The 24,844-nt window shown below is 33.6% G+C and overlaps 1 protein-coding gene across 2 annotated transcripts; it reads right to left on the bottom strand.

Annotated features, from left to right (window-relative positions):
* Window positions 1-16,746: 16,746 nt before the first annotated feature.
* On the bottom strand, window positions 16,747-24,518 carry LOC148605665 (uncharacterized). 2 transcript variants are annotated; one of them, XM_088550464.1, is made up of 8 exons: window positions 24,184-24,518; window positions 23,348-23,380; window positions 21,542-22,825; window positions 20,860-20,997; window positions 19,408-19,734; window positions 19,013-19,090; window positions 18,034-18,136; window positions 16,747-17,478 (listed from the first exon to the last, which is right to left on the bottom strand). In XM_088550464.1, the coding sequence occupies exons 1-8, from the start codon at window positions 24,446-24,448 to the stop codon at window positions 17,055-17,057; spliced, it is 2,652 nt and encodes an 883-aa protein (XP_088406590.1). In that variant the 5' UTR covers window positions 24,449-24,518; the 3' UTR covers window positions 16,747-17,054. The 2 variants fall into 2 exon arrangements, with proteins under 2 accessions (XP_088406590.1, XP_088406591.1); XM_088550465.1 differs by lacking the exon at window positions 23,348-23,380.
* Between the last annotated feature and the right edge of the window lie 326 nt (window positions 24,519-24,844).

Here is a 24,844-nt window from a genome sequence, read left to right as displayed (position 1 = left end):
AAATGGTGACTGATACTGAATAACAACAACGACAATGCCAGACAAAACTGTATCACATTTAAACCGACCAAACTCGTTTCAGAAGCATTGGTTGTATGAACCGATAGATAAGCATTCTTTTATTACTCTAAGAACGATTGAACATCTTGATACAAATACGTAGTACTCGGCAGAGATTCTTAACATTTTGTTAAGTACAACCGATTCCAGATCATCTCCTTAATGTACAAATAATACATCACCGACTCATATTTGTCCAGTGTGGCGGACTTTCCATTGGAACAAAATGCGCTCCCTACTCGCTGATATATTCCATCAATCCTTTGATCTCAGTTTATGGCATATAGAGGTGGTTTCGTCTTCAAACAAAATCGAAAATTTTATACATCGAATCTCCCTCAAAGAATTTTAGATAAACGACTCTGCAGACACTACGAAGTCAGCCTCATACCTTGACCTTCACTTAGAGATTAATGGGAAAAGAAAACTCCTTACCAAATGAAACAACAAATATGATTATTTTTATTCTGTATTTTCGCTTTCTTTTCATCTATGGCAACATCCCTTCAGCACCCGTGTATGAAGTTTTATATCATAAATTAAAGGGTATACCAGAGTTTGCAGAAACTACGTGGACCTTCTGTACCGTGCTAGATTTCTTGCAAATAGGCATTTGAAAAAAGGCTCTGTTGCTACAAGATTGAAGTCATCACTACAGAGGTTTGATGGTAGTCATCATGAACTCGTGGATCGTTACGGTGTATCCATCTGTGTCGCAGTTTACCTTTCTTTTCGTCTTTCGTCTACCCAGGACGTCGTCACAATTTCTGAGCAACTCGGCGGTATTTATAGAAAAGCAGAGGACACTTACTCTACCGATGAACTCAGTCCATGTTCCGAGTTTAAGTGGAGTACAGTTTATTATTTTTTCTTTGTACTCATCATTTTGGTTACTTCATGTTCTTTGTTGTGTCTATTTTCCGTATCTAGTCTTTATCGTTGCAATATATCTTTGGAATATCACACGAATCTTGGTCCCCTGGATTATTTTTTCTTGCAAAAATACACCAACTGAAATACTAATGTTATACAAATTTTTAAAGGCGGTGAAAAAATTGCAAGTTGACGAAATGTATATTCATATGGCACAACAGAACATGCCATATTTGAAGATGAGTTAACGGTGACAAAAAAGTATTCTGGGAAAACACCATGACAAGGTCAAATAGGGTTATTCTCCTTTTCATCTAAAGGTAAAATAAAAACGTATATGGATTGGATAATTTCATGGAATGCTTAGCAAAGCATTCGACGTTTACTTCCATCAATAACCATTAAGTTATATATGATGGCCCTAGTCTTAAACGTGTAGACCTTTCAAAAAGGAAATGAGTTTTCTCATATTGAATTCAAAGATATTTTAAAGTGGTTAAAACAGACAAATCCTCAAGATGATCTAAAGTTCAAACTTTTTTTCTACTTCAATAAAATTTTCCTCCATCATGAAACACGCAATGTGACAGTATAATTGAAAAAAAAATCGTTTGAGTATGCGTTTGATGAGAGATCGGTAAAAAAAACTGGAGGATAAGATTATATCATTATATACACGTACATGTATAACAAATAAGTATGAAAACAATTTTTTAACAGATTTGTTTAATGGTGGTAGATACGTTTATAACAAGGGGGAGGAAAAGAATGACTGAACACTTTTCAAAAGATATTTTTTCATTTAACACTAAGAGAGTATCCATATAGAAACCAGGCATATCCTTTGATGTGGATGAGTAATAAAGGGAACCAAGGTTATAGCGGTAATCAAAAGAATGTAATCCAGGGACAAAGACCAAACATGGAAAACAGACATACACTACAAAGAACATAAAATAACTAAAATCATAAATACAAAGTAACAAAAGTAAATGAGCAACTCGGACTGCACTAAAAACAGGGAGCATGGACCAGGTGTACCGGTAGGGTAAGCGTCCTCTGCTTTTCTAGAAACAACCGCCGAGTTGCTCATAAAAAGTCAAGTCCAGGGTAGACAAACGAGGAAAGGAAAACTATGACCCGTTGAATAAATCAGTTTTCATGGTGCTGATGGATACACCATAACGATCCACGAGTTCATGATGACGACCATAAAATTTCTGTAGTGATGACTTCAATCTTGTAGCAACATAACCCTGTTCCAGAAGCCTATTTTTGATGATAGGAAAGTTGACAATTCTGAATGAAAAGTCATCACGTTTGTCGTAAAGTTTGGTCAATAGTTTTCCTTTACCATCGATTTCTAAGTGTAGGTCAAGATATGAGGCTGACTTCACAGTGTCTGTAGTATCTTTTATCTCAAGTTCCTTTGGGTAGATGCGATGTATCAAATTCCCGAAATTAGGATTGTTTAAAGATAACACGTCATCTATATAGCGGAAACTGAGATTGAAGGATCTAGCCAAACAATGTTCTTTCTTTCTGATCAGATTAGCTATAAAGTCAGCCTCATAAGAGTGAAAGAATAGGTCAGCTAGTAAAGGAGCACAATTTGTTCCCATTGGAATGCCGACCGTTTGTTGAAAAACACGTCCACCACACTGGACAAATATGTTGTCGATTAAAAATTCCAGCATTTTGTGAACATCTTCCTCTGTATATTTGGAAGATGATTTGGAATTATTTCTTACAAAGTATGAGGAATCTCTACCAAGAACTATATATTTGTATCTAGGTGTACCATCTTTTTTGGAAAAACAACGATGTATAATGTTTTTAAGTCGGGATTTTAACTGAGTATGGGGAATGGAAGTATACAGTGTTGAAAAATCATAGGTTTTAATGCTATTATATTCAGATAATAGTCTTGAACTGATTGTCTCCAATAGATCTTCTGAATTTTTCAGGATCCACATTGAATTAATACCACTACGGGAGTAACAAGTGTTGTGGTAGGACTGTAGACCCTCTTTGACAGTTGTGAGTATAGAAGTTAAAAGTCTTGAAAGAGGTTTGGTGGTACATTTTGCAGATCCAGCTATGAAACGTTGTTTGTATGGATTCTTGTGAAGTTTAGGAATCCAGTACATAGACGGTAAATCACAATCATCGTCCTTGGTAGAGAGACCAAAAGAGGATAGCACAGATTTATCTACGTCTACCTCTGATAATAAACATTGGATATAAAACGTTTTGCAGACAAAAACAATGTTGTTTTGGGCTTTGTCTGCTGGTACGACAACATATTTATCATGTATAGTAGACAATGGGTGGTAGAGGGTATATTTTATCCTTTGAATTTGGTATTTTTCATTAACTACCTTGGCCTTCCCTATATACCCTCTTAAGACCAATGCGTTAACCTTATTAAATATATATATTTAGGGCTAACGAGTCCATGTTGCTCATTTACTTTTGTTGTCTGTTTTGGTTATTTTATGCTCTTTTTTGTGTATGTTTGTTTTCCATGTCAAGTCTATGTTTCTGGGTTGCATTCTTTTGATTTTCGCCGGAATCTTGGTTCCCTTGGTTACTCTTTCTAACAAAAGATTTAATTATATGGATATTTCGTCGGGGATGTTCGTGCAGATCAATTGCCATAATGTGTATTCTCTAAATCAAGACAAGTTTATCGCCTCTCTGGGAAAAATCATTTTTATTTTTGGAATTATGCATATTTCAGTAATAAATTGGCCAAATCCTATACAGATCACTCAAGAGAAATTCAATGTTAATATGAACAGATATTTTATTGCTCCGTTTTGTTATCACAAGTTCTATATGACATAACATTGTTTTCCTTGAACCACCGTTTTGTATACAAAAACAATGTGTAGAATACAGCTTTGCTGTATTTATGTACATTTTCACCAATAAGGCAACACCCATCATTATCCAAGTTTACTATGAAGCCCCCTGCATTCCGTACAACACATATCATTCTGTTCCGGTCCTACGTCGGAGGTTGCTATATACAGATGCAATTGAGGTACACTGTTATTTACTAGCATTTTGAAAAACTTACAAATCAAAGAGTTTTGTGTATGAGAAAATAATCAAGGGAACCAAGATTCTAGGGGAAATCAAAAGCATAAAATCCAGATACAAAGACAGACAAACACTACAAAGAACATAAAGTAACTAAAATAATACGTACAAAGAACAAAAGTAAATGAGCGACTCGGACTCCACTAAAAACGGGAAGCATGGACCAGGTGCAACGGTAGGGTAGGCCTTCTCTGCTTTTCTTGAAACATCCGCCGAGTGCGGAAAAGCAATATTTTTGAAGAGGTGTAAAGAGAAATGCATGCTTTGAGCTATATGGATAGATTCAGGACCTCACTACATTTGGTTATCTATCATCTATCTTCTTTGTACCAGATGGCTAATTCTCAACAGTTCATAATTTCTTTTACTGACAGTTTTAATGTTAAAAGTCGGACAAAAAGGTTGGTTTTGTGTGTTTCAGTGTCTTAGTTTCACTTTGTTTCAACACACTGACATAAAATTATCTGCATTGGCCCTTCTATAGAGTGCAACCTTATACAAATACTTGCTGTATTTTTCGCCAATATTCTTATATTGTATATATAAGGCCTTGAGATTGAAATCTGAGATCACGTCAATATCAGTAATACAATATAGTATGCAATCCATTTAAACTTGTAAATTGGCTTGCTGTCACAACGTAAAATAAATATGTTTAATTAATCTTGCTGAATGTAAAATGAATCCTTTTTCTTAAATAAATTGCACAATTTCAATTGATTTCTGATATTTTTATTGAATTAATTCGAATATATAAGTGCATCTTCTACAAATTGATGATTGGTATCCATCTTCGTAACCATTCGATTCCTGCTCAATGCTTTCAACACTTCTTTCAGATTAACATACAATGAACAAAACCAAAGTTGCCATTTCATAGATTAGAGACTGAAACATAACACACAATTCTTAGAATGGTTTTCTATGTGGGTAGATTTTATTACATTTGTTGTCTGGGCCTTTAATAGTTTAGTAAAAGGTGAACTTACACTTGTTGAAGACCTTTCTGAAAGAATTTACAATTATGTATTTAGTTTATACCATAGTACATTTGTAACGTTTCACAAAATCCGTTCTATTTTAATCATTTATTTAAGTTGGATGTTTGCTTGTGGATACATTTGAATATGTTTTGATAGATAAAAATATTTCGATATTAGAAAAAAGGAACACAAACTTATGGAGTGTCATCTGAGATATCTAGGTCTCTGATGTCTCTGAGATATCTAGGTCTCTGATGTCTGACACATCTCAGGTATCTGAAACTTCTGAAAAGTCTCAAACATCTTAAATATCTGAAATTCCGTATTGCTTTTAGAAAACAAATTTGATTGCCTTTAACGTTTGTGTGGTAATAATATTTCATTATGTCAACGTAGTAGTTTAGCGAAAAAAAAACTTTTTTTTAATCTGAAGGGATTAAAGTTACTCTTATTGAGTTAATAAATAGTCCTTTATGCATATTTTATTGTGTTGGTGCTCTTACAATATCATGTTAATCAGATTGAATCTGAAAATGAAGTGATGAATCTTCTAAAACCCTATATACATTGTTTGCATGGTATTGGAACATTTTGTCTATAATCTTTATGTTATAAGTTCTTATTCGTTACAAGTAAACCATCATAAAATTTACATCAAACGATCGTTTCATATTTGATATTGCTGAATTTCTTTTTTTTTTTTAATTCAGTGGAGAGAATTAACGCAAGATAGGAATGATGCATATAGCATCTTCAGCAAGTTTTTAAATGCAAGACCAGTCCATATCATTGTATACACACTAACAAAAACATTTTTTATCATAAAATACAAAGGAATAATAAAAATATAAACTTATTATTTTTAGTTAGACTATATCTTTTGAAATTTTATATTTATTTTTTTTATTTTATTTTATTTTATTTCTTTTTTGTGAATTCTTTTGTAATTTCCACAATTACTTTTTAACATTCGCTTACCCATGTCCACCAAACCAGGCGAAATTAGCAGTTGCCCATGAACCCATGTCCACCAAACCAGGCGAAATTAGCAGTTGCCCATGAACCCATGTCCACTAAACCAGGCGAAAGTAGCAGTTGCCCATGAACCCATGTCCACCAAACCAGGCGAAATTAGCAGTCGCCCATGAACCCATGTCCACCAAAACCAGGCGAAATTAAGTTATATATATAGATAATATTAAACATGAGTATGGTCTAAGCTACTAGCTTGTTTTTCCTTATTTTTACCCAAATAAACAAATGTACTTCTCCATTCATTTAATTGAAACTTTAATTGTTAAATTCATGTTTTTTGCTCTGTTTGTCTGTTTTCCATGTCTGGTCTTTATCCCTAGATTACATTCTTTTGATTTCCGTTAGAATCTGGGTTTCCTTGTATATTCTTTCAAGAACTTATTAGACAGTCGGTGATAAGTTTAAATACATTTTAGTAGTGTAAATGAGTCCACTGTGTAACCTCAGAACCAGTATAAGTGATATAGTACATATTTATAGTAGGTGTGAAAGTTGGATTACAAGTAATCTCCTCCGCAGACCTGTGACCGCTTCCTGGTTTACTACGTATCACTCCGCTAGCTTATAAGCAGGATACGAAAACAAAACTACAGGGCATAACCAATACTCATTACTGATCTGCGAAGCTATTATGCACTTATTTGTATAAATGGAGGGAGGTTTAACACTGGTGTGGCAGAGGTGTAAAGCTTTGAATTAGCGAATGTACCCTCTGCACAGAAGATTGAATTACAAATACCTTTGTATACAACAAATACTGCATAAATCATAGTATTTTGTCATTGAAAAGAACTTAAATTGTGGCATAAGTATTAATGGAAATATTATTCAATAGAATTCAACCTAATAAAAGTAGTAGAGTACTCCAGACATTTTCTCACAATTAAGTTGTCTTAAAAGTTGTTAATAATGTCATTCATACTGCACATGCAATAATTCTTCTAACAAATTTAAAATAAAATCCCCGGTGCAACTTTTGAACAATAAGGACTCCAAGAAAATCAAGTAAACCAAGATTATAGCGGTAATCAAAAGAATGTAATCCAGGAACAAAGACCAGACGTGGAAAACAGACATACACAACAAAGAACATAAAGTAACTAAAATCATACATACAAAGTAACAAAAGTAAATGAGCAACTCGGACTCCACTAAAAACTGGAAGCATGGACTAGGTGCCCTGTAGGGTAAGCGTCCTCTGCCTTCCCAGAAACACCCGTCGAGTTGCTCATAAAAAGGCAAGTCCAAGAGTTCATGATGACGACCATAAATCTTCTGTATTGATTACTTCTATCTAGTAGCAATGAATAATCAAGGGAACCAAGGTTATAGCGGTAATCAAAAGAATGTAAATCCAGGGACAAAGACCAGACATGGAAAACAGACATACACAACAAAGAACATAAAGTAACTAAAATCATACATACAAAGTAACAAAAGTAAATGAGCAACTCGGACTGCACTAAAAACAGGGAGCATGGACCAGGTGCACCGGTAGGGTAAGCGTCCTCTGCATTTCTAGAAACACCCGCCGAGTTGCTCATAAAAAGTTAAGTCCGGGGTAAAACGAGGAAAGGAAAACTATGACCCGTTGAATACATCAGTTTTCATGGTGCTGATGGATACACCATAACGATCCACGAGTTCATGATGACGACCATAAAACTTTAGTAAAACTGTAGTGATGACGTCAATCTTGTAGCAACATAACTCTGTTCCAGAAGCCTATTTGTTAGAGTTCTAGCGCGATACAAAACGTCTGCGTAGTCCCGGCAAGCTCTGGCATAACGTATGAGTTGTGATATGAACACTTCATACGCAGGAGTCGAAGGGATGTTGCCACAGATGAAAGGAAAGGAAAGTTAACAATTCTGAATGAAAAGTAATCACATTTGTCGTAAAGTGTGGTCAATAGCTTCGATTTCTAAGTGTAGGTCAAGATATGAGGCTGACTTCACAGTGTCTGTAGTATCCTTTATCTCAAGTTCTTTTGGGTAGATGCGATGTATCAAATCCCCGAAATTAGGATTGTTTAAAGATAATACGTCATCTATATAGCGGAAACTGAGATTGAAGGATCTAGCCAAATGATATTCTTTCTTTCTGATCAGATTAGCTATAAAGTCAGCCTCATAAGAGTGAAGGAATAGGTCAGCAAGTAAAGGAGCACAATTTGTTCCCATTGGAATGCCGACCGTTTGTTGAAAAACACGTCCACCACACTGGACAAATATGTTGTCGATTAAAAATTCCAGCATTTTGTAAACATCTTCCTCTGTATATTTGGAGGATGACTTGGAATTATTTCTTACAAAGTATGAGGAATCTCTACCAAGAACTATATATTTATATCTAGGTGGTGTATCTTTTTTGGAAAAACAACGATGTATAATGTTTTTAAGTCGGGATGTAACCCTGTTTCAGAAGCCTGAATGTAAGAAATCTAGAGCGGTCCAAAAATTGATATTTTGGTAATCTGAAGCACATCTGGTTTTGGACGGTATTTTTACATAATATTCAAATAAACAACTGAATATTAAGTCAAATTAATTTAGGCATTATTAGTATACAGGATTAAAAACGATTTTTATATTATTTTTCTATTATATTGCTTTTATTTTCATAAATAGCAAAAAGGGTGAAATTTTCAGCCATGCAAAGAACCCAAAATTCACTTTTTCGTACATAAAAAATGTTATTTGAAGAACTATTCATATACAAAACTACAAACAAAGTACTATTATTAAAAAAAAGTTTTCCAAGTAATTGCTGAGCACAACATGATACATCTAACGATCTACCAACTGTTCATTTTCTGCATGACGGAAAAAAATGATGGTCATAGTTATATCATAAATATAGTGATATGCCAATCACAGCTAAAACATGAAAACTTAAGAATGGAACATCATAAGGAATTATAAAAACAAATTTCTCGAGTCTAAAAGGTTATGGAGTTAAAACACTGGCATGTGCTACTGTCTTATGGAAGACAATATTTCATATTTCAATTTGAATATTTTATTTCAAAGAAACTATTTAAATCGGATTACCTAAGATCTACATCTTAATAATATAACTCTTATTGTGTTTACGTCATCACAACTGTTATAAAAAGACAACAATACATATGTCGAATCGTCTGATTTTGTAGGGTTTTTATGTCATTTTGTTACTTAGTTTTAATGTGCTATAAATCCTGGTTAAACCAATCTTTTGTAATGCCTGTACCAAATCGGACCATTATGGTGTTTTTCATACTGATATTTCCATTTGTTATACGGACTTTCCTTTTGGCCATTACCTTTCACTACTGCCTAGATTTTATCAGTGGGTTTTATGATTACCCTTCAGTGTTGGGGATTGTGCCCCTGGCAATTTGGAATTAGTGATTATCTTTTTACATTCAAGTTTTTTAATACGATGTTTCCGACTGTTACATATACATATTTGAAGATTTATTTGTACATCTATATACTAAATCACATGTTTTAATTACACTTACATCAACCGACATTTTTTTTAAAAAGTCTTGCATTTCCTTTTTAAAATAAAAGAAAATTATTTTGATAATTTGTTCATCTCCCCATTAAATAGTGTTATATTGTTGTATTATTGCATAACTGAAGTTTTTCCTCAGCATATTCCTCGTCTTCTAGAAAATTGCTTGTTTTTTACAACTTTTATTTTCGTACTTTCATAAAATGTCACAGCGGCATTTTGATTTATATAAACAATAAAAACTGAAAGAAGATAATTTTGATTTTATAGTCTTACATCGACTAATGGTGTCGTGTTGTCTGCAAAACAGGAAATTAAATAAATTGTGTGATAATGATAAATTAGGCACTAATTTATGATTTCATTCAGATATTGTTTACTTTGAGACCGTTGTTCGTCAATTTGTTAAACTTTGACTTCTGTGAATGTGTTTAAAGCTGAATAATATTTTTAACAACAAATAACCTCGTACTGACAGGTAGAATTAATCCTTAAACATCGTACTATACGACTGAATTGCTGAGAAATATCAGAAACAGTTACAAATTATTAAAATTGATGACACTGGTGCTTTTACTAATTAACTTTAGTAAATATTAAGTATGCAAAACATTTTCCAATCACAACATGACAAGAAGGGGTGCTTTGTAAGGTGGTCATGTAAACTGGGGTGCAAAGGCAGGGGGCCTTCGACTACATAATACTGCAACACGGAAATTACAATACTTCAAAAAACATAAAACACGAATGAATCAACACGTGCACACCGAAAAGCAAAAAACATGCTCCAAATACACCGGATGAACTTAGGTATCCTGAAATCTTAACATTTCTTTAGATGTGGTTTACGAGAGAATGATGACAAAAATAACTAATTTTTGTTTTTCTATATTAGAACACGCAGACTCGTTTATATCATTAGAAACCCTTAGATAAACTGGGACCAAAGTGTGTACCCCATTTTTTATTTCTATTAAGTTGCTTATATGGAAAAACAATATATTTTATATATTTTATATTAAAGCATGAAAAGCCCTTTTTAAAAAAAGAAATACAATTCAATAAGTAATCATGTGAAATGGTAATTTAATTGGTCGATGTATTTCTTGCACGCCGTTTATTCTTTCTAAAACACTGATTTCACCTTTGAAATTGTTTTACCAAGTCTCGCTATAAAAATAATCGCTAACAAATAAAAAGAAGAAACAAATGATGAAGAACAAATTAAATCGGATTTAATTTGCAAAAGATATAACCGGACATGTCGACTCCATTTATCGCGTGACAGTAACCAGTGATTGCATCCTAAAGGAAATTAGAAAAATTCTCTCCACAAATGTGATGCTGGGGTGAAGGAGTGGTTCAGATTAAATTTCAAAGAAAATATCAATTTATATAATAATAAGGAATTGATTGATTGATTGATTGAATATGCAGATAACGTCTAAGATCAACCTTGTTGAGAAGAGCTTATCTCCATTCCATTCACAATTTATATAAAATTTCAATTAGTGAATGGTAAGATATAAAACAACAAACCATTAAGCAAAACTAGATGATGCAAAAATTAACAGTCTCCTATACTGATCCTGTTTTTCCTCTTGCTAATGACTTACATGTTTATTACCATCAAAACAACGGTCAGAATTTCCAAGCGTAACATCCTTGGAGTTCTATTGAACTAGTCTTGATCCTGGAAGGTCGACCACCAAAAATCTTATAACAAATCTAGACGTCTTTTAAACAGGACGTCTTAGAAGAATACTCCAAATATTCTGGTAAAATACCATCAGTGGCAAGAAGTCAATCAAAAGAAGCAGTACCAGTGATGATGAAGAACAGACGTTGGATCTGTATTATGCAGGTAACCATGATGGAACCAACAAAAAACTGCAATGAGATGGACATCAACGAGTATAAGAAGCGGAGATCGACCTGAAGAAATATGGCTGAAGCAATCTGTAGAAAAAAGATATGAAAGAGTGGGTGGACATGGGGTCAAATTCAAAATGTGGCAGTTGACAGAGATGGCGATCCTCAGTGAAGGCCGTGTGTATTGAATTGACAGTACGAAGATGATTAGGTAGGTATGTAATGACCAACCTGTACAAATTTGGACAGCTATTGTTGCATACCTACAGATTTGGACAGCTATTGTTGCATGCCTACAGATTTGGACAGTTATTGTTGCAAGCCTTCAGTCTTGCTACCATGATTAATCAAAGCACAAATATATCTGTTGTATTTCTACGTTCCTTGCATTTGTTTGGACAAAGATTCCTGGCCGATACTTTTAACAATGCAACTTAATTTCAAAATGGTACAACATCGGTTATACAAAATTAACCACTTTTTTTATTAAGAGTAGGCATTTTTTACTATACTTACCGTTAAAATCAAGGACGATTTACTGTTGTGTAAATGTTGATGTACATTAGTTGATGTCAAGGACAGTATTTTCCATTTTAATTTTCCAACGTTATGATATGGAAAAATCTGTTACTAATCAATTGAATTACATTTACTATTCGAGTATTTTATGTTTAGCGTAAAACATATTTTTCCAAAAGCTATTTGAAGAAGTTAAAGTCGCAGTAATCCATTTTGTTGTTGAGTATGAAATTACCATTGACCTTAAAAACGATATACGTAGTTGATTTTTGGAAATAGAACCATTTCGCGTTTCCTTGAATCCCAACAAGTATTAAGTAGAGTAAATAAATTCGGCAAAACAAAATAATCTCAATATTTTAGTGAATGGTAAATGTTGGTAAAATTGTATACTGATACCTCTTTTATAATTAATTTTATGGTATAAATATATATTTTATTTGTCATTATGTACATGACAAACTTCTATAAATAAGATGTAGGACTAAATAATAAGTAATTATGTTTTCCTGTGCGAAGATAGTGTTGGAAAACTTCTGCTCAATATTTATCATAGCTGTATAGTAATAAGTCATTGTTTATTTTAACTACTCATTACAAAGTTCGGTGTCTACCTATTCTAAATTATTGTAGACAATGTTGACCAACGTAGGCCGCAAAAATGTTTACTCTTTTACGTTGGATTCGATTTTCGCGGGAATTGTTGAAAGGTGAAACAGCAGAACCAAAATTCACAGAAAATTCAGTTTTAAATCGGAAGCCAAGCTACTCTACTGAAATATACTACTGTGAAATTATTATTATTCGTGGTGTATCAATTCGTGTTTTCCGTGGATAGACCAAACAAAAATTTAGTTCTCGTCGAAAAAGAGATTTCCATCGATCTGGATACTAAAAACCTAAAAACCACGAATTCAAGAATCCATGAACTTGTGTTACTCCCCTAATCCACGAAAATTGGTACCCACCAATTAAAGTACTTTCACAGTAAACTATAACTTTACAAAATAAACCACAAATGATTAAAAACCACATAATACGATATTTTCACTGCAGACTCATGTTTCTCTATATACTGCTTTAATTTCCTTTGTAGACAAGGCTTTATATCGTATCGTTACATCTATATTACGAATCAACTCAAACACTAATGACACTTTTAGTGACCACGACATGTTTATGCTGAGCATTAGTCCAAAGCAATAACATATATGAAGCCCTCGATCAGTAAGACTATTGACCAGTGTTAAATGAAGAAATATATTTCTTTTTTTATGGTAGACATCATCCCAGCGTTCCTATTAAATGATGTGATTGTTTGTTTCTTACAAAAATGTATAGAGAAGATGGACTTGCTGGAGGTTCTAAAGGAAATTGAAGATAGTAATGAATCGAAATTGATTCTTTATAACGAAGATTAGTGGACAAATATCAGTGACATTCCGATGGCTGATTAATTGAAAGCAGTTTTATTGCACTGATAAGTGCCTTTGTTAAGTCATGTGTATATTGTTAGAGCATTATTACTGGGGTTTTTTGCTATCATTTTTGTTATTTTATTGTAGCAATAAAAACGTTTTCATCGTATTACGTTACGAAGAGAAAAACAGTAACAGACTACAAATAACGTTATACATAGATTTCAAATGTTTCATCATTTAAAAGTTGAACAGAAGACATAATAGTTTGTCATTTAATGTCGAAGACTTTATTTACTTTTTAATGTCAAGGACGATATTTACTCTTTACTAAGCAATCGCTGTTGAGAAAACTCTGTGAATTGATAGCATGTTTACATATGAATATTGTTACTCAAGGCTGAAAGACTGCGTAGCCGTGAGCTTCAGGAAATGAACTTTATATTTATCCAGAGGTCATTCTAATTGAAGATGTATTGTACATAGTTGGATAAACAATGTAATCACTGTATTTCACAAATTTCAATAGTGGTTTATTTCTCTGTCACGTGTTTCAACCGTCTCCACATTCAACGAGCAAAGATTCACAACTCAAATTAGTTACATATATTTCTAAGTAGATCTAACTACAAAAAAAACTTTTATCGGTAATCTGTACTTTTTTTCTCTGATTTTGTTGACAGAAGTCTAAGAGATATAGAATAATTGTTCTTTGGTTTTGATACTGATAGTATCATAAATGGAATATCTCCACTCGCCTTCACGCTTGTCGATATATTCCACATGGTATTGTCAGTATCAGATTTGCAGGTAACTATATCTCTTACAAAAATACTGCAAATATGGGTATGCTGTTCATAATTTTCCAGGAGTAACCTTTAATCAAATTGTTTCAACCAAAAGACATTTATAGAAAATAAAGTACAATGTACATATATGAAGAATTACCTCACATTGTCTTTAATTTTAGCAGCTTTAACGTAATTAACATTTTTTTAAACGGTTCTTGAAAAATATAATGCGTGAATGATTACAATAACATTTTATAAATTCGTTTTACTAATAAAATATTATCATTTATTAGATAGATAGCAGTGTTTTATCGAATGTTCCCAGTGTAGATTTTTTTCGATAATTCACATTGTGAAATAAATTCGGTAATTTCACTGTCGCGCTTTCTCCTGCAAAATGTCACAACACGAATATCAATCCGCCGTTCACTAAATTGTAAATTTATGTTGAAAATAACAATGAATAATGCAGGAAATCTATATAATAAATAGGATAATCAATTGGTTATCGTGAATAACCAAAATATGATCACTCGTGCCAAGAACGCATTAAGATTTAACTCGTCAAAGGAACATGTTCCGCACAGTCGTTAAATCTAGACGGGCGTTCTTCGGCACTCGTGATCATATTCTGGTTATTCACTCTTTCCAAGTAATTATCCTATTGATATTTAGATTAAAATAAAACTTTTTTTGTATATATGCATTATAAGTGTTTGTTTAAATCCTATATCGTCTACCCTACATCGCATACCCTATATCAAACCTCCAGACCTATATCGTATACCCTATATTGCACCTCTTTACAGACCAAACTTGAAGTATGGTTAAAATATATGATATAATGAACATTTCATGTCAAAATCTGTAACACATGCTGTATCAACCCTCGACCTATATCATCCGAGGGCCGGTGGCAGTTGGGATGATATAGGAGTCTCGTGTTGATATAGCATGCGATACAGATTTTGACATGTAATATTCAGTACATATTAATTTGCCGAGGGCTATAAAATAAATGAGAACAGCGTCTTAGATAAATACGACAGTTCCCTTGCCTAAGTTTTTTCCGCGATATCAGCTGATCAAGAGGAGGTTCGATACAATTCATGAAGACTTTAAAAATGAAATATTTGGGATAGTAACAGTCTATAAAAACACAGTTTTTAAAATCAAATTAAGCTTAGAAATGTTTAGTGTGGTCTGTTGATAAATTTTGTGTTGTTTGTCTGTTGTTCTTCCTATTGCTGCCTTGTCTAAGATGCTTCTTGGGTATTGAAACTTTCCCTTCAATATTCTCTCTATAATCTTCTACCGTTCTTTGAATTCATGATGATGATGATGATGATGATGATGATACGTTATGCATGTTTTTGCACATGATTGTTATAATTGATAATGATAGTTGCGCTAGTATATACTGATCATGATTTTGATTAACCATAAAAATAAACTATCATAAGACAATTTGTATTAACCATAGTAATTCCTGGTTATGTTAATTTACTGTTGTCAATTGCCAAAAAACATAGTTAAAAGCAAATTACAACACGTTTCAGAGGAGAATATGTTTGAAAAAGTTTATGGGCGACGACGGACACATGATGGCAATAGCTCACATGGCCCTGCGGTGAAGTAAAAAGGATCCAAAATGTAAAATATATTAAGAAGCGCGAAATGAATGGTTATTGATGACTTCTACATTTGCGCCTTGTCAATATTGCCTACAAAGGGTTTTAAACAACATCGTAGTCAATTTTATGACCAACCTGGCGGGCGTTTCTAGAAAAGTATAGGATGCTTACCCTACCAGTGCACCTGGTCCAGGCTCCTAGTTTTGAGTGAAGTCCCAGTTGCTCATTTACTTTTGTTACTTTTTGTATATTGTTTCGGTTATTTTATGTTCTTTGTTGTGTTTGTCTGTTTTCAATGTCTGGTCTTTGTCCCTTCGTCACATTCTTTTGATTTCCACTAGAATTTTGCTTCCCTCGATTACTCTTTCAATAAAGATTATCTTGTCAAAACACTTGACTTTAGATCTATTTAAGCAAGAGGAGGGTGATTTTGTTATATGTCTTCCATGTAACTGGGAATGTCTGTATACCATTTAATATATGATTGATTGATTGATTGATTGATTGATTGATTGATTGATTGATTGTGGTATAACGCCCTATGGTAGATATGTCAGAACGAGAGCGTTAAATCAAACGATCAAATCCTGCTTTGCAATAGTCTAACACGCTTGGCCGGACTTCTGCTTTGTTAGCTAAAAGAAAAAAAACGCCTGTAGTACAGACAGACAGGCATATCACTCGAATCGGACACATTATTCTGACCCCAAACCAACCAGTTGTCACTCTCCTTATACCGCAAGCATGGTGGCAAAGCAGTGACTTCCTATGATTCGGTTGTTGATAAACCCTGAACCTCCAGTATTCGAGGCTAGAACCCTTCCAGTAAACAATCGAGGCAAAAAGTAGACATCATGCATTAACATCGGTGAAAAAAATTAACATTTGAATACCTTTTGTAGTTGTAAACTAATCTATTTGTACAAAACCGACAACACACAATAATCCTGATTATACAATAACAAAAACAAAAATAAACTGAAAAGCATGTAAATAACTATAGATTGTTCTGCTATAGAAAGTCAATTATAGTACTTTGATATTATATAGTCATTTTAAATGAAACTATTGTGCTGACCACGTGATTTTGTTAATGTTCGCCTATATAATCCTAGGGCATCTCCGAGATTGTACAAAATTGTCAGATGTACACTTAAACCAAGTGAATTCGATTGATCACTTCGTCTCGACAACTGTGTTCGACGATATCGTTATCGTCTGTAGTCGTAACAAATGTATTTATGGCGCAAAAGTCTAACTTCAGACTTCTACATTTTCCGGATCTATGTTAACTTCATTTGTTCTATTTGTTCTAGGAGGTAATGGCGATTCGCCGTTGCTAATGAAATCCACATCACTTAAATCTGCTTCTACAGTAGAAGACGAAATTGTCCTGTTCCGTTCACTAGGTCTATTATAACCCTCTGTATCAGAATCCGGAAGTGTAATGCTTCGGCTGCTCCTTAACGTCCGGTCACCATTTGGTATATCATTATCTTCGTTTTTTTGAAGGTCACCGTCAGCCATGAACGCTGAATTCGCATATGACATTTGGTCTGACGTTTCCCAGTCTTTTACATAATGTAAAAACGGTCGTGGAAGTCTAAAAGAATATTTTCCACTAGATTGCCGATCAAATGAAACTTCTGATCCATTGTCGCTAGTCATATCTTTAACCACGTGGCTGTAATTAAAATAAAATTAAAAGAAGAAATATGTGATAAAGTATGTTTCAATGATTCTTGTTTCACAATACTGCAAATACTTTTCATTTAACTTTCAGCAAGAGTAAGAACTTTATACTCATGTTAAACTCTAAGAATTGATCACAGTGAAAGCGCCAAATATGACTGTGTATCTAAACCAGTTAGTATGAAAGCTGTCATCTTAAGACGGCTAACACTTCTTTGCAATTTAATATAAACGTATTAATCTTCGCGGTGGTTAATTTTTGCGGATTCTGTCAGGTGAGCATATTTGCAAGTATCAATTTCCGCGGTTTCAAAAAGTTATGAGCATTAGATAGTGTTAAGAAACAATTTTGTGGGAACTATTTTTCGCGCTTTTCTGTCCACCATAAAAAAGGCAAAAATAAGAACACTGCGAAAATTAATACGTTAACATTATTCCTAAAATTCTACCATATGCAAATTTTCATACCTTCAATTTGAATAAATTCAATCATATCTACGAAGCTGAATGGAAAGCTTTGAATACCGTCAAAATAAAATTCAATTACCTTTTCTGGTATCTTACGTAACAGATCCCACCGATAATGCAACAAATAACTAGAACAATACCAGCAATCACACCAAATATTATACCCTGCATTTTATGGATTCCTGGAAATATTATTTGAATGGTAGATTATGGTAAGAGTGGTATTGTAACTGCTTCTGTTCGATGGTCTCAAAAATAAACAATGGTAAAAATTTAAGTCTTTGTAAAAATCAGGCTAAATGGGAATCAAATCAAAACCAACCTAACAATATAATTCACTCGATGATAATTTCTCTGTTTGAAAAGACCACTATTTGATCTCTGCACCACCGGATTTTTTCAGACATTTTTAAACAAAATATATCAGAAAAATGAGGGTTTTGAAAGTTATTTGCCATTTACAGTGATTATAACCTAATTTACCAAAATGATGTGGAAAAACTTGTCTTTTATCCTTAATTCTGATAATGCAAATAGTCACTATCATTTACACTTTCAAAGTGATGGGTTTTTTTCATACAATGTGATTTTCACCTAATGCTTGATTCTTACAGAAACTTATACTTAATAACATGACATAAATGTAGTTTTGTCTTCAACTTCAATTTTATTGTTCATTTATTTTTTTTCCTCTTTTGTTACTAGCTGCTCTGTCTGCATCTCAATTTGTGGAATTACTCTCGTTCTCTCTATCTGTTGTGGAATTACCCTCGTTCTCTCTATCTGTTGTGGAATTACCCTCGTTCTCTCTATCTGTTGGGGAAATACCCTCGTTCTCTCTATCAGTTGTGGAATTACCCTCGTTCTCTCTATCTGTTGTAGAATTCCCTCGTTCTCTTTATCTGTTGTAGAATTACCCTCGTTCTCTTTATCTGCTGTGGAATTACCCTAGTTCTCTTTGTCCGTTTCATTTGTTTAACTTTGTTTTACTTCGTTTTTCTACAGGAAAACAATTTTCATATTCATTATCAGGTACTTATTTCTGGGTACTATCTTACTTTTGATGGCTGTGTTATACTGTGGGTCAGAAACGTCGTCCTCATTATTATCTTCACAATTTCGCGGTTCTCTTGAACCTGAAAGAGACATGGTTTTATATGTGAAACATATTACTATTAGCATTTGTTGATGTTGTAGATGTTAGTACTATTTTTGTTTATTTGATAATGCTGAACACATTACGTTCATCAATAAAATGCTCAACATTTGTCTACATACAAACATATTATTATAAACTCAAATAGGTTTTATTTTCTATTTTAATATAATGTGATATTTACTGCAAAAAAAAGTTTCTAATAGCAGAACTTTGAATATATTCAATCTATTTACAAAAGGAGGTTATAAACCTTATGTCAAACTTATTTCTTGTTTAAATATGGGCTTCACTTACCTATGTCAACTGAAACATTCCGGCATTGATAAAAACCTGAGACACTGATATTGAGGTCGTACTTTGATGCCTCCCTTAGTCCGTCCTTACAAATACAAGTTCCTTTTTTACATTCTTGTTCCAAGATGTGGAAACATTCTGCGAAGAATGACATGCATTTGTCACCGAGAAGAGGAAATTTAATAAACCAGGCAGATTCATGCGTGCACCAGAGGCCATTTGAGCTCCTGACGTAATTTTCTCTGCAAGTACAGATACCATCACTACATACAGCAAAAGGTCCAATACACGAGATATCGTTATCACACACTTCCCCAAGGTTCTTCACTAGAAAAAAAATATGGAAAAATATGAAGTGCCAACATTTACATTTTTAAATTAATACTAGTCTACAGAGAAAGGTTCTGGTACATGAGGTGGCACTTATACATTCTTCTCCAGTTTTTAGTGGATTCCGAGTTCCTCATTTACTTTTGTTACTTTGTATGTGTTATTTCTGTTATTTTATGTTTTTTGTTGTGTATGTCTGTTTTCTATTTCTGGTCTTTGTCCCTGCACAACATTCCTTTGATTTCCGCAAGAATCACTCTTCCCTTAAATGTTTACTAAAAAGTAAATGTAGTAAACAGATAATTGAATATATCTCCGCACATGAGTTGTCACTATTACATTCAATTTTAATATTTTTCAACGAAAAAAAAACTTTTTTATGGAAACAGATTTACCAATCAATTACGTGTTTATCCTCAATTTTGCAAATTTGTTATGTTGCTATATTTCGTATAGTCAACTTTCCTTTCATCTGTAGCAACTTCCCTTTAGCACCTGCGTATAGAGTTTTCATATCACGACTCATACGTTATGCCAGAGCTTGTCGTAAATACGCAGACTTTTTTGTATCGCGCTCTATTTCTTACAGTTAGGCTTCTGGAACAGTGTTATGTTGCTCGAAGATTGAAATCATCACGACAGAAAAAGGATCGTAACGGTGTATAATCTGCACCATGAGAACGATTTTCTCAACGTGTCAAATGTTTCCTTTCTACTTTCGTTTGCCCCTGACCAACACTTTTTATGAGCAACTCAGTGGGTATTTCTAGAAAAGCAGAGGTCACTCATTTTACCGGTGCACCTGGACCATGCTCCCAAATGGTCTTTGTCGGTGGATTATATTCTTTTGAATTCCGCTAGAATCTTGGTTCCCTTGATTGCTCTTTGTACCTTGCTTCCCGACTTTTTATTATGAGTTCGAGTTCAGTAATTCTGTTATTACCTTTGTATACAGAGAAAGGTGACAGCTGTAAAACGAGAAAAATATTCTCTTCAGACCCAAAGAAACTGATATATGAAAGTGATGACGAACGGACATAGAGACAGATGCACGAAAATAAACATTTATATTCCAGTGTACCTATTCCACACCATGCTATCGAAGTAGACATGACCACTTACGTGCTGCATAAGATTTTCTGTTTCTCTCCGGTCTGTATCCTATTTGACAGCGACATCTGTGTTGTCCGCATTTATCTTTCTCACAGACACCGTGTTCTGGACAGGTATGTGTTATATTACATGATTCACCATCTGATACTGTCATAATTAGAGAAGAAAACAAATATTGCAAATAAAAACTATCTACACAACTGTGTTGGCGAATAACTACTGTTTACTATATGTAAGAGTTTTAATGTTTCGGTATTTCAACGGATTTCATTAACCAGTAGTGTTTAGAAACAATTTCATGAACTTATTAATACATATTTCAGTTAACCAGTACAATGCTGAAGATATAAAGGAAAGAAATAATTCCAATTCTTGTGGATGTCAAAATACTTAATTTTAACAATTAAGGAGGTAGACCTGGGGTAAGGAACATAACTCATAAAATCAGTGATATGTTGGTATCACATTCAATTTCACTAAAGTCTTTCAAGCTTTCATTTGGAACTGAATGAAATCAGTCCAAGTTACTTTGATGCTTACATAAGATTGATGTAAAATGCTGAATACACACATTCCAGTGATTTGTAAGAGTTGTGTCCCTTACCCTAAGTCTACCTCCTTCAAGTGAAATGTTGAAACAAATGTTATTTCACCGGCATATAATCATAAGCCGTTTTTTAGTCATACATACCAACTACTCCAGTGGATTTTTTTGTAGATGTCAATGTGGTTGGTGGTGAACCTGTTATAGGAGGTGAACTGGATACTGTTGTTGGTCCATCTGATATTGTATTAGCTGTATATGAATAAATCAAATGCGTTGATGGAACGATCTTTGAACTCATCAGCGTTGTTGATATGTGCTTTGTTATCAGTGGTAGTGTTGCTGTTATGACAGCCTTTGTGGACTGTGTTGCGATTTTTGTATGGCCAACTGAATTTATGATAGGATCTGTTACAGTTCTTGAGGGAAATACTGAGATGCCATTAAATGTATTAGATCTTTCAATAGAATTCTCTGGCATCGTTGGTGTGCTTTCAATTACAGTCTTTGAGGGTTCTATAAATATTGATGATTTGCTTTTTGCCGTAATGCTTATAAAATTTGATGTTACCGTGCGTTTTAAAGATTGGTTAATATCAAACGAGATAGAGGGTTCAATTTGTGTCGCCGTTGTTACCCCTGTCAGTTTTGTTGACGCAGAATGCGCTGCAAATGTTGACGCAGACGATACAGGTTTAGTCTCAGAGATTGGTGATGACGCATTTGGTGATAATGTTTTCGACAAAACAAGAGAGCTTTCTGGTTTAGTTAAACTTGCAGTTGTCATAGATGAGTAAATGGAATTCAAAACTGGTTGCTCTGACGAATATTGTCTCAACGTCTCTAGCGAAAATGGAATACTCTCGTGCATTACCAATGTCACGGAATATTTATTTTGAACATTTATTGGTAAATAATTGGTTGTTTGTAGTGACTTTGACATTGTTGATGACAATGACAATGACAATGACAACGACGAAGACAATGATGTTGAAGATGATGATGATGATGATGATGATGATGATGATGATGATGATGATGATGATGATGATGACAATGATAAGTTAAATGATGATGATAAAAGCAGAAGTGATTGTTGAGCTGATAAGGAAGTAGATTCTAATTCCGAACCGATGACATCTGTCGTTGTAGTTGGTGCTATTGGAAGTTTAAACGATTCTGATGACACAAAAGACGATGACATCTCTGAAACCGTTGATGATGGAGACGTCAACAGATTATAGGACGATGGTTTAAATGCTTCCGATGATGTAGACGAAGTCAACATGTAGGAAGTCGACGAAATAAATGTCGTAGTAACTAATGATGAAAACGATATTGGTGTTGACTTGGAGACGGATGAATGAAATTGCTTAGTTATAACTGGCGTAATTGAGGTAGATTGTTGAGCTGATTCGGTCGTTAGTTGAACTATAATTAAAAACATATATGCAAAGATAAATAGGCTTTAATAGTTAAAAAATCAGATCAAATGTCAGTTTCTTTATATTGTTTGTTGGTTTGTTGCTTAAACCGAATGAATTGCAAATAGTTTCCAACACATGTAATTAAATCAGAAACATTTTTGTTAAAGATTTACACTAAAATACCGACGTTTGTAATTAACAGCAAAGCTTTTATAAAAAAAAAAAGTCGTTATGGACTTCGGCGTTCTACTGTCAATAAAAATTACTATTTTTGCTAAAAATTCTATTTACTTCATTACTAATTCTTATCAAATCATGGAAAGCATTTTTTATTATGTGTCATTAATCATCGAGAAACGTGCATGCCTTTTGTGTTATCAACAGGTGTTTTCATAGGGAAATCATAAAAAAAAATCCTTCCTTTTTCAACTGAGATCTTACAGACGAACAAATAGAAACAAGTATGTTAAACGCACACATGATCAATAATTTGTGTTGGCAAGAGTCGAAAGAATTGAATATTTACCCTGAATGCATAAACTTGGAGGAAATGGTTTATCTGAAAGGAAAGAAAAAAAAATCAAAATAGGTGTACTGCGACCGACGATTTCATTTTAAGAGGCTGTCCATGTAAAAATCAGGCAGATCCTAAGATATGAGTGGCACAGGGCAAATTTTAGTCCACTATTTTTTTTTCTTATTTAATGTATATACCACATACATGCCAAAAAGAATAAAGTTTGTTTTAAATCGACAATGGATTGCTCAGAAAAAGATTTTAAAGTTCCCTGACAAAACAACCAAATATGCTCAAATTAAAGAGTTATATTCCCTTTTCAATGAATTTAATGCTTTTTATGTAATGTATTCTCTTTTACCGTTGCAGTTATTCCAAAACCAATATTCAAGGATGCATCTGTGATATGAAATGAGTCAACACGTTTTTTTTCTAATACAAAATTTGACATGGTCCACCCACTGCCTGGTTTTTTTTCCCTGGACACCCTCTTAAATGATTACACTTCATGATATATATAGCTATTTCAAGTAAAATGAAAGGTCAAAACCTTATTTTTTTGTTGACTAATTTCGTTTTTTTACCTTCTTTGTTTGTCTGTTTCAGTTATTGAAAAAGGTTATCATACTTTTTTGAATTCGTGGGTATCTTTTTTCAAATGATCGATGTGAAATATTGTAAAATATTCAGGAAAGAACAAATTTCAATGTGAGAGTCGGCTTTATCATATTCGTCTTTATTTACCGTCTTATCTTTTATCAAAGAATCGAAATACCAATTTAAATGGAAAAACGGGAAAAATACAATATGAAATAAAACTTCAGTGTTTTGATTATTTCGCATACCTATAGTAAATGTTTCTGGTACGCATTGTAGGAGACGAAACGGATACATATTCACTTCCGTTTTGTTGGCTGCTCTGTAGCCTGCTATACAATGACATATGCCATTCCTACACATAGTTGTCAGGAAGGAGTCTGAACAGATGTTGTTCTGGTCGTCACATTCCTGTCCTAACAATTGTGGCTTTGTCTCAAAGACTGGGTTTTGTTTGCAGTAAGTAATGCCAAGAACTTTTATCGGAGTGTAACCATTATTACAGACACACATGTTCGTGTCATTACATCGGCTATAGAGCCCTCGGCATCGCCTCGTGCGACTGCATTGTTCACCGATTTCAGCAACTGAAATTATAACATTACAGGTCATAAGCAAATGCGGATCGGATGTAAACACAATTTTTTTAAACAATTTGAAGAAAGACCTTTAAAATATAACACAAATAAGCAAATTTCACATGAATTTACGTGGATGGATTTTTTAAAGGGTATAAAATAATTTCATTTTACATGAAATATACTTCAAACTATTTTGACCAATCGGTAAAATAATGTACATTTACATACTAAACCATGGCAATTTCGGGTTTATTATTATGCTGAATCTTTATTTCCTACATCAACCCAAATGACAAGCAAAAAAAACAATCTTCAATCCGCAGGCAAA

Source organism: Perna viridis, chromosome 10, assembly GCF_037379345.1.
Source record: "Perna viridis isolate PV_CMFRI_1.1 ecotype Kerala chromosome 10, ASM3737934v1, whole genome shotgun sequence".
Lineage (NCBI taxonomy): Eukaryota > Metazoa > Mollusca > Bivalvia > Mytilida > Mytilidae > Perna > Perna viridis.
This window is presented reverse-complemented; position numbering and strand designations above follow the sequence as displayed.

Coding starts and splice junctions, on each gene's coding strand:
- LOC148605665 (XM_088550464.1), bottom strand. CDS start 24,448: ATGTGTGTCTGTAATAATGGTTACACTCCGATAAAAGTTCTTGGCATT. Junction 23,381..24,183: donor ACCAGAAACATTTACTATAG/GTATGCGAAATA, acceptor CTTTCCTTTCAG/ATAAACCATTTCCTCCAAGT. Junction 17,479..18,033: donor TACGTAAGATACCAGAAAAG/GTAATTGAATTT, acceptor TTTTAATTACAG/CCACGTGGTTAAAGATATGA.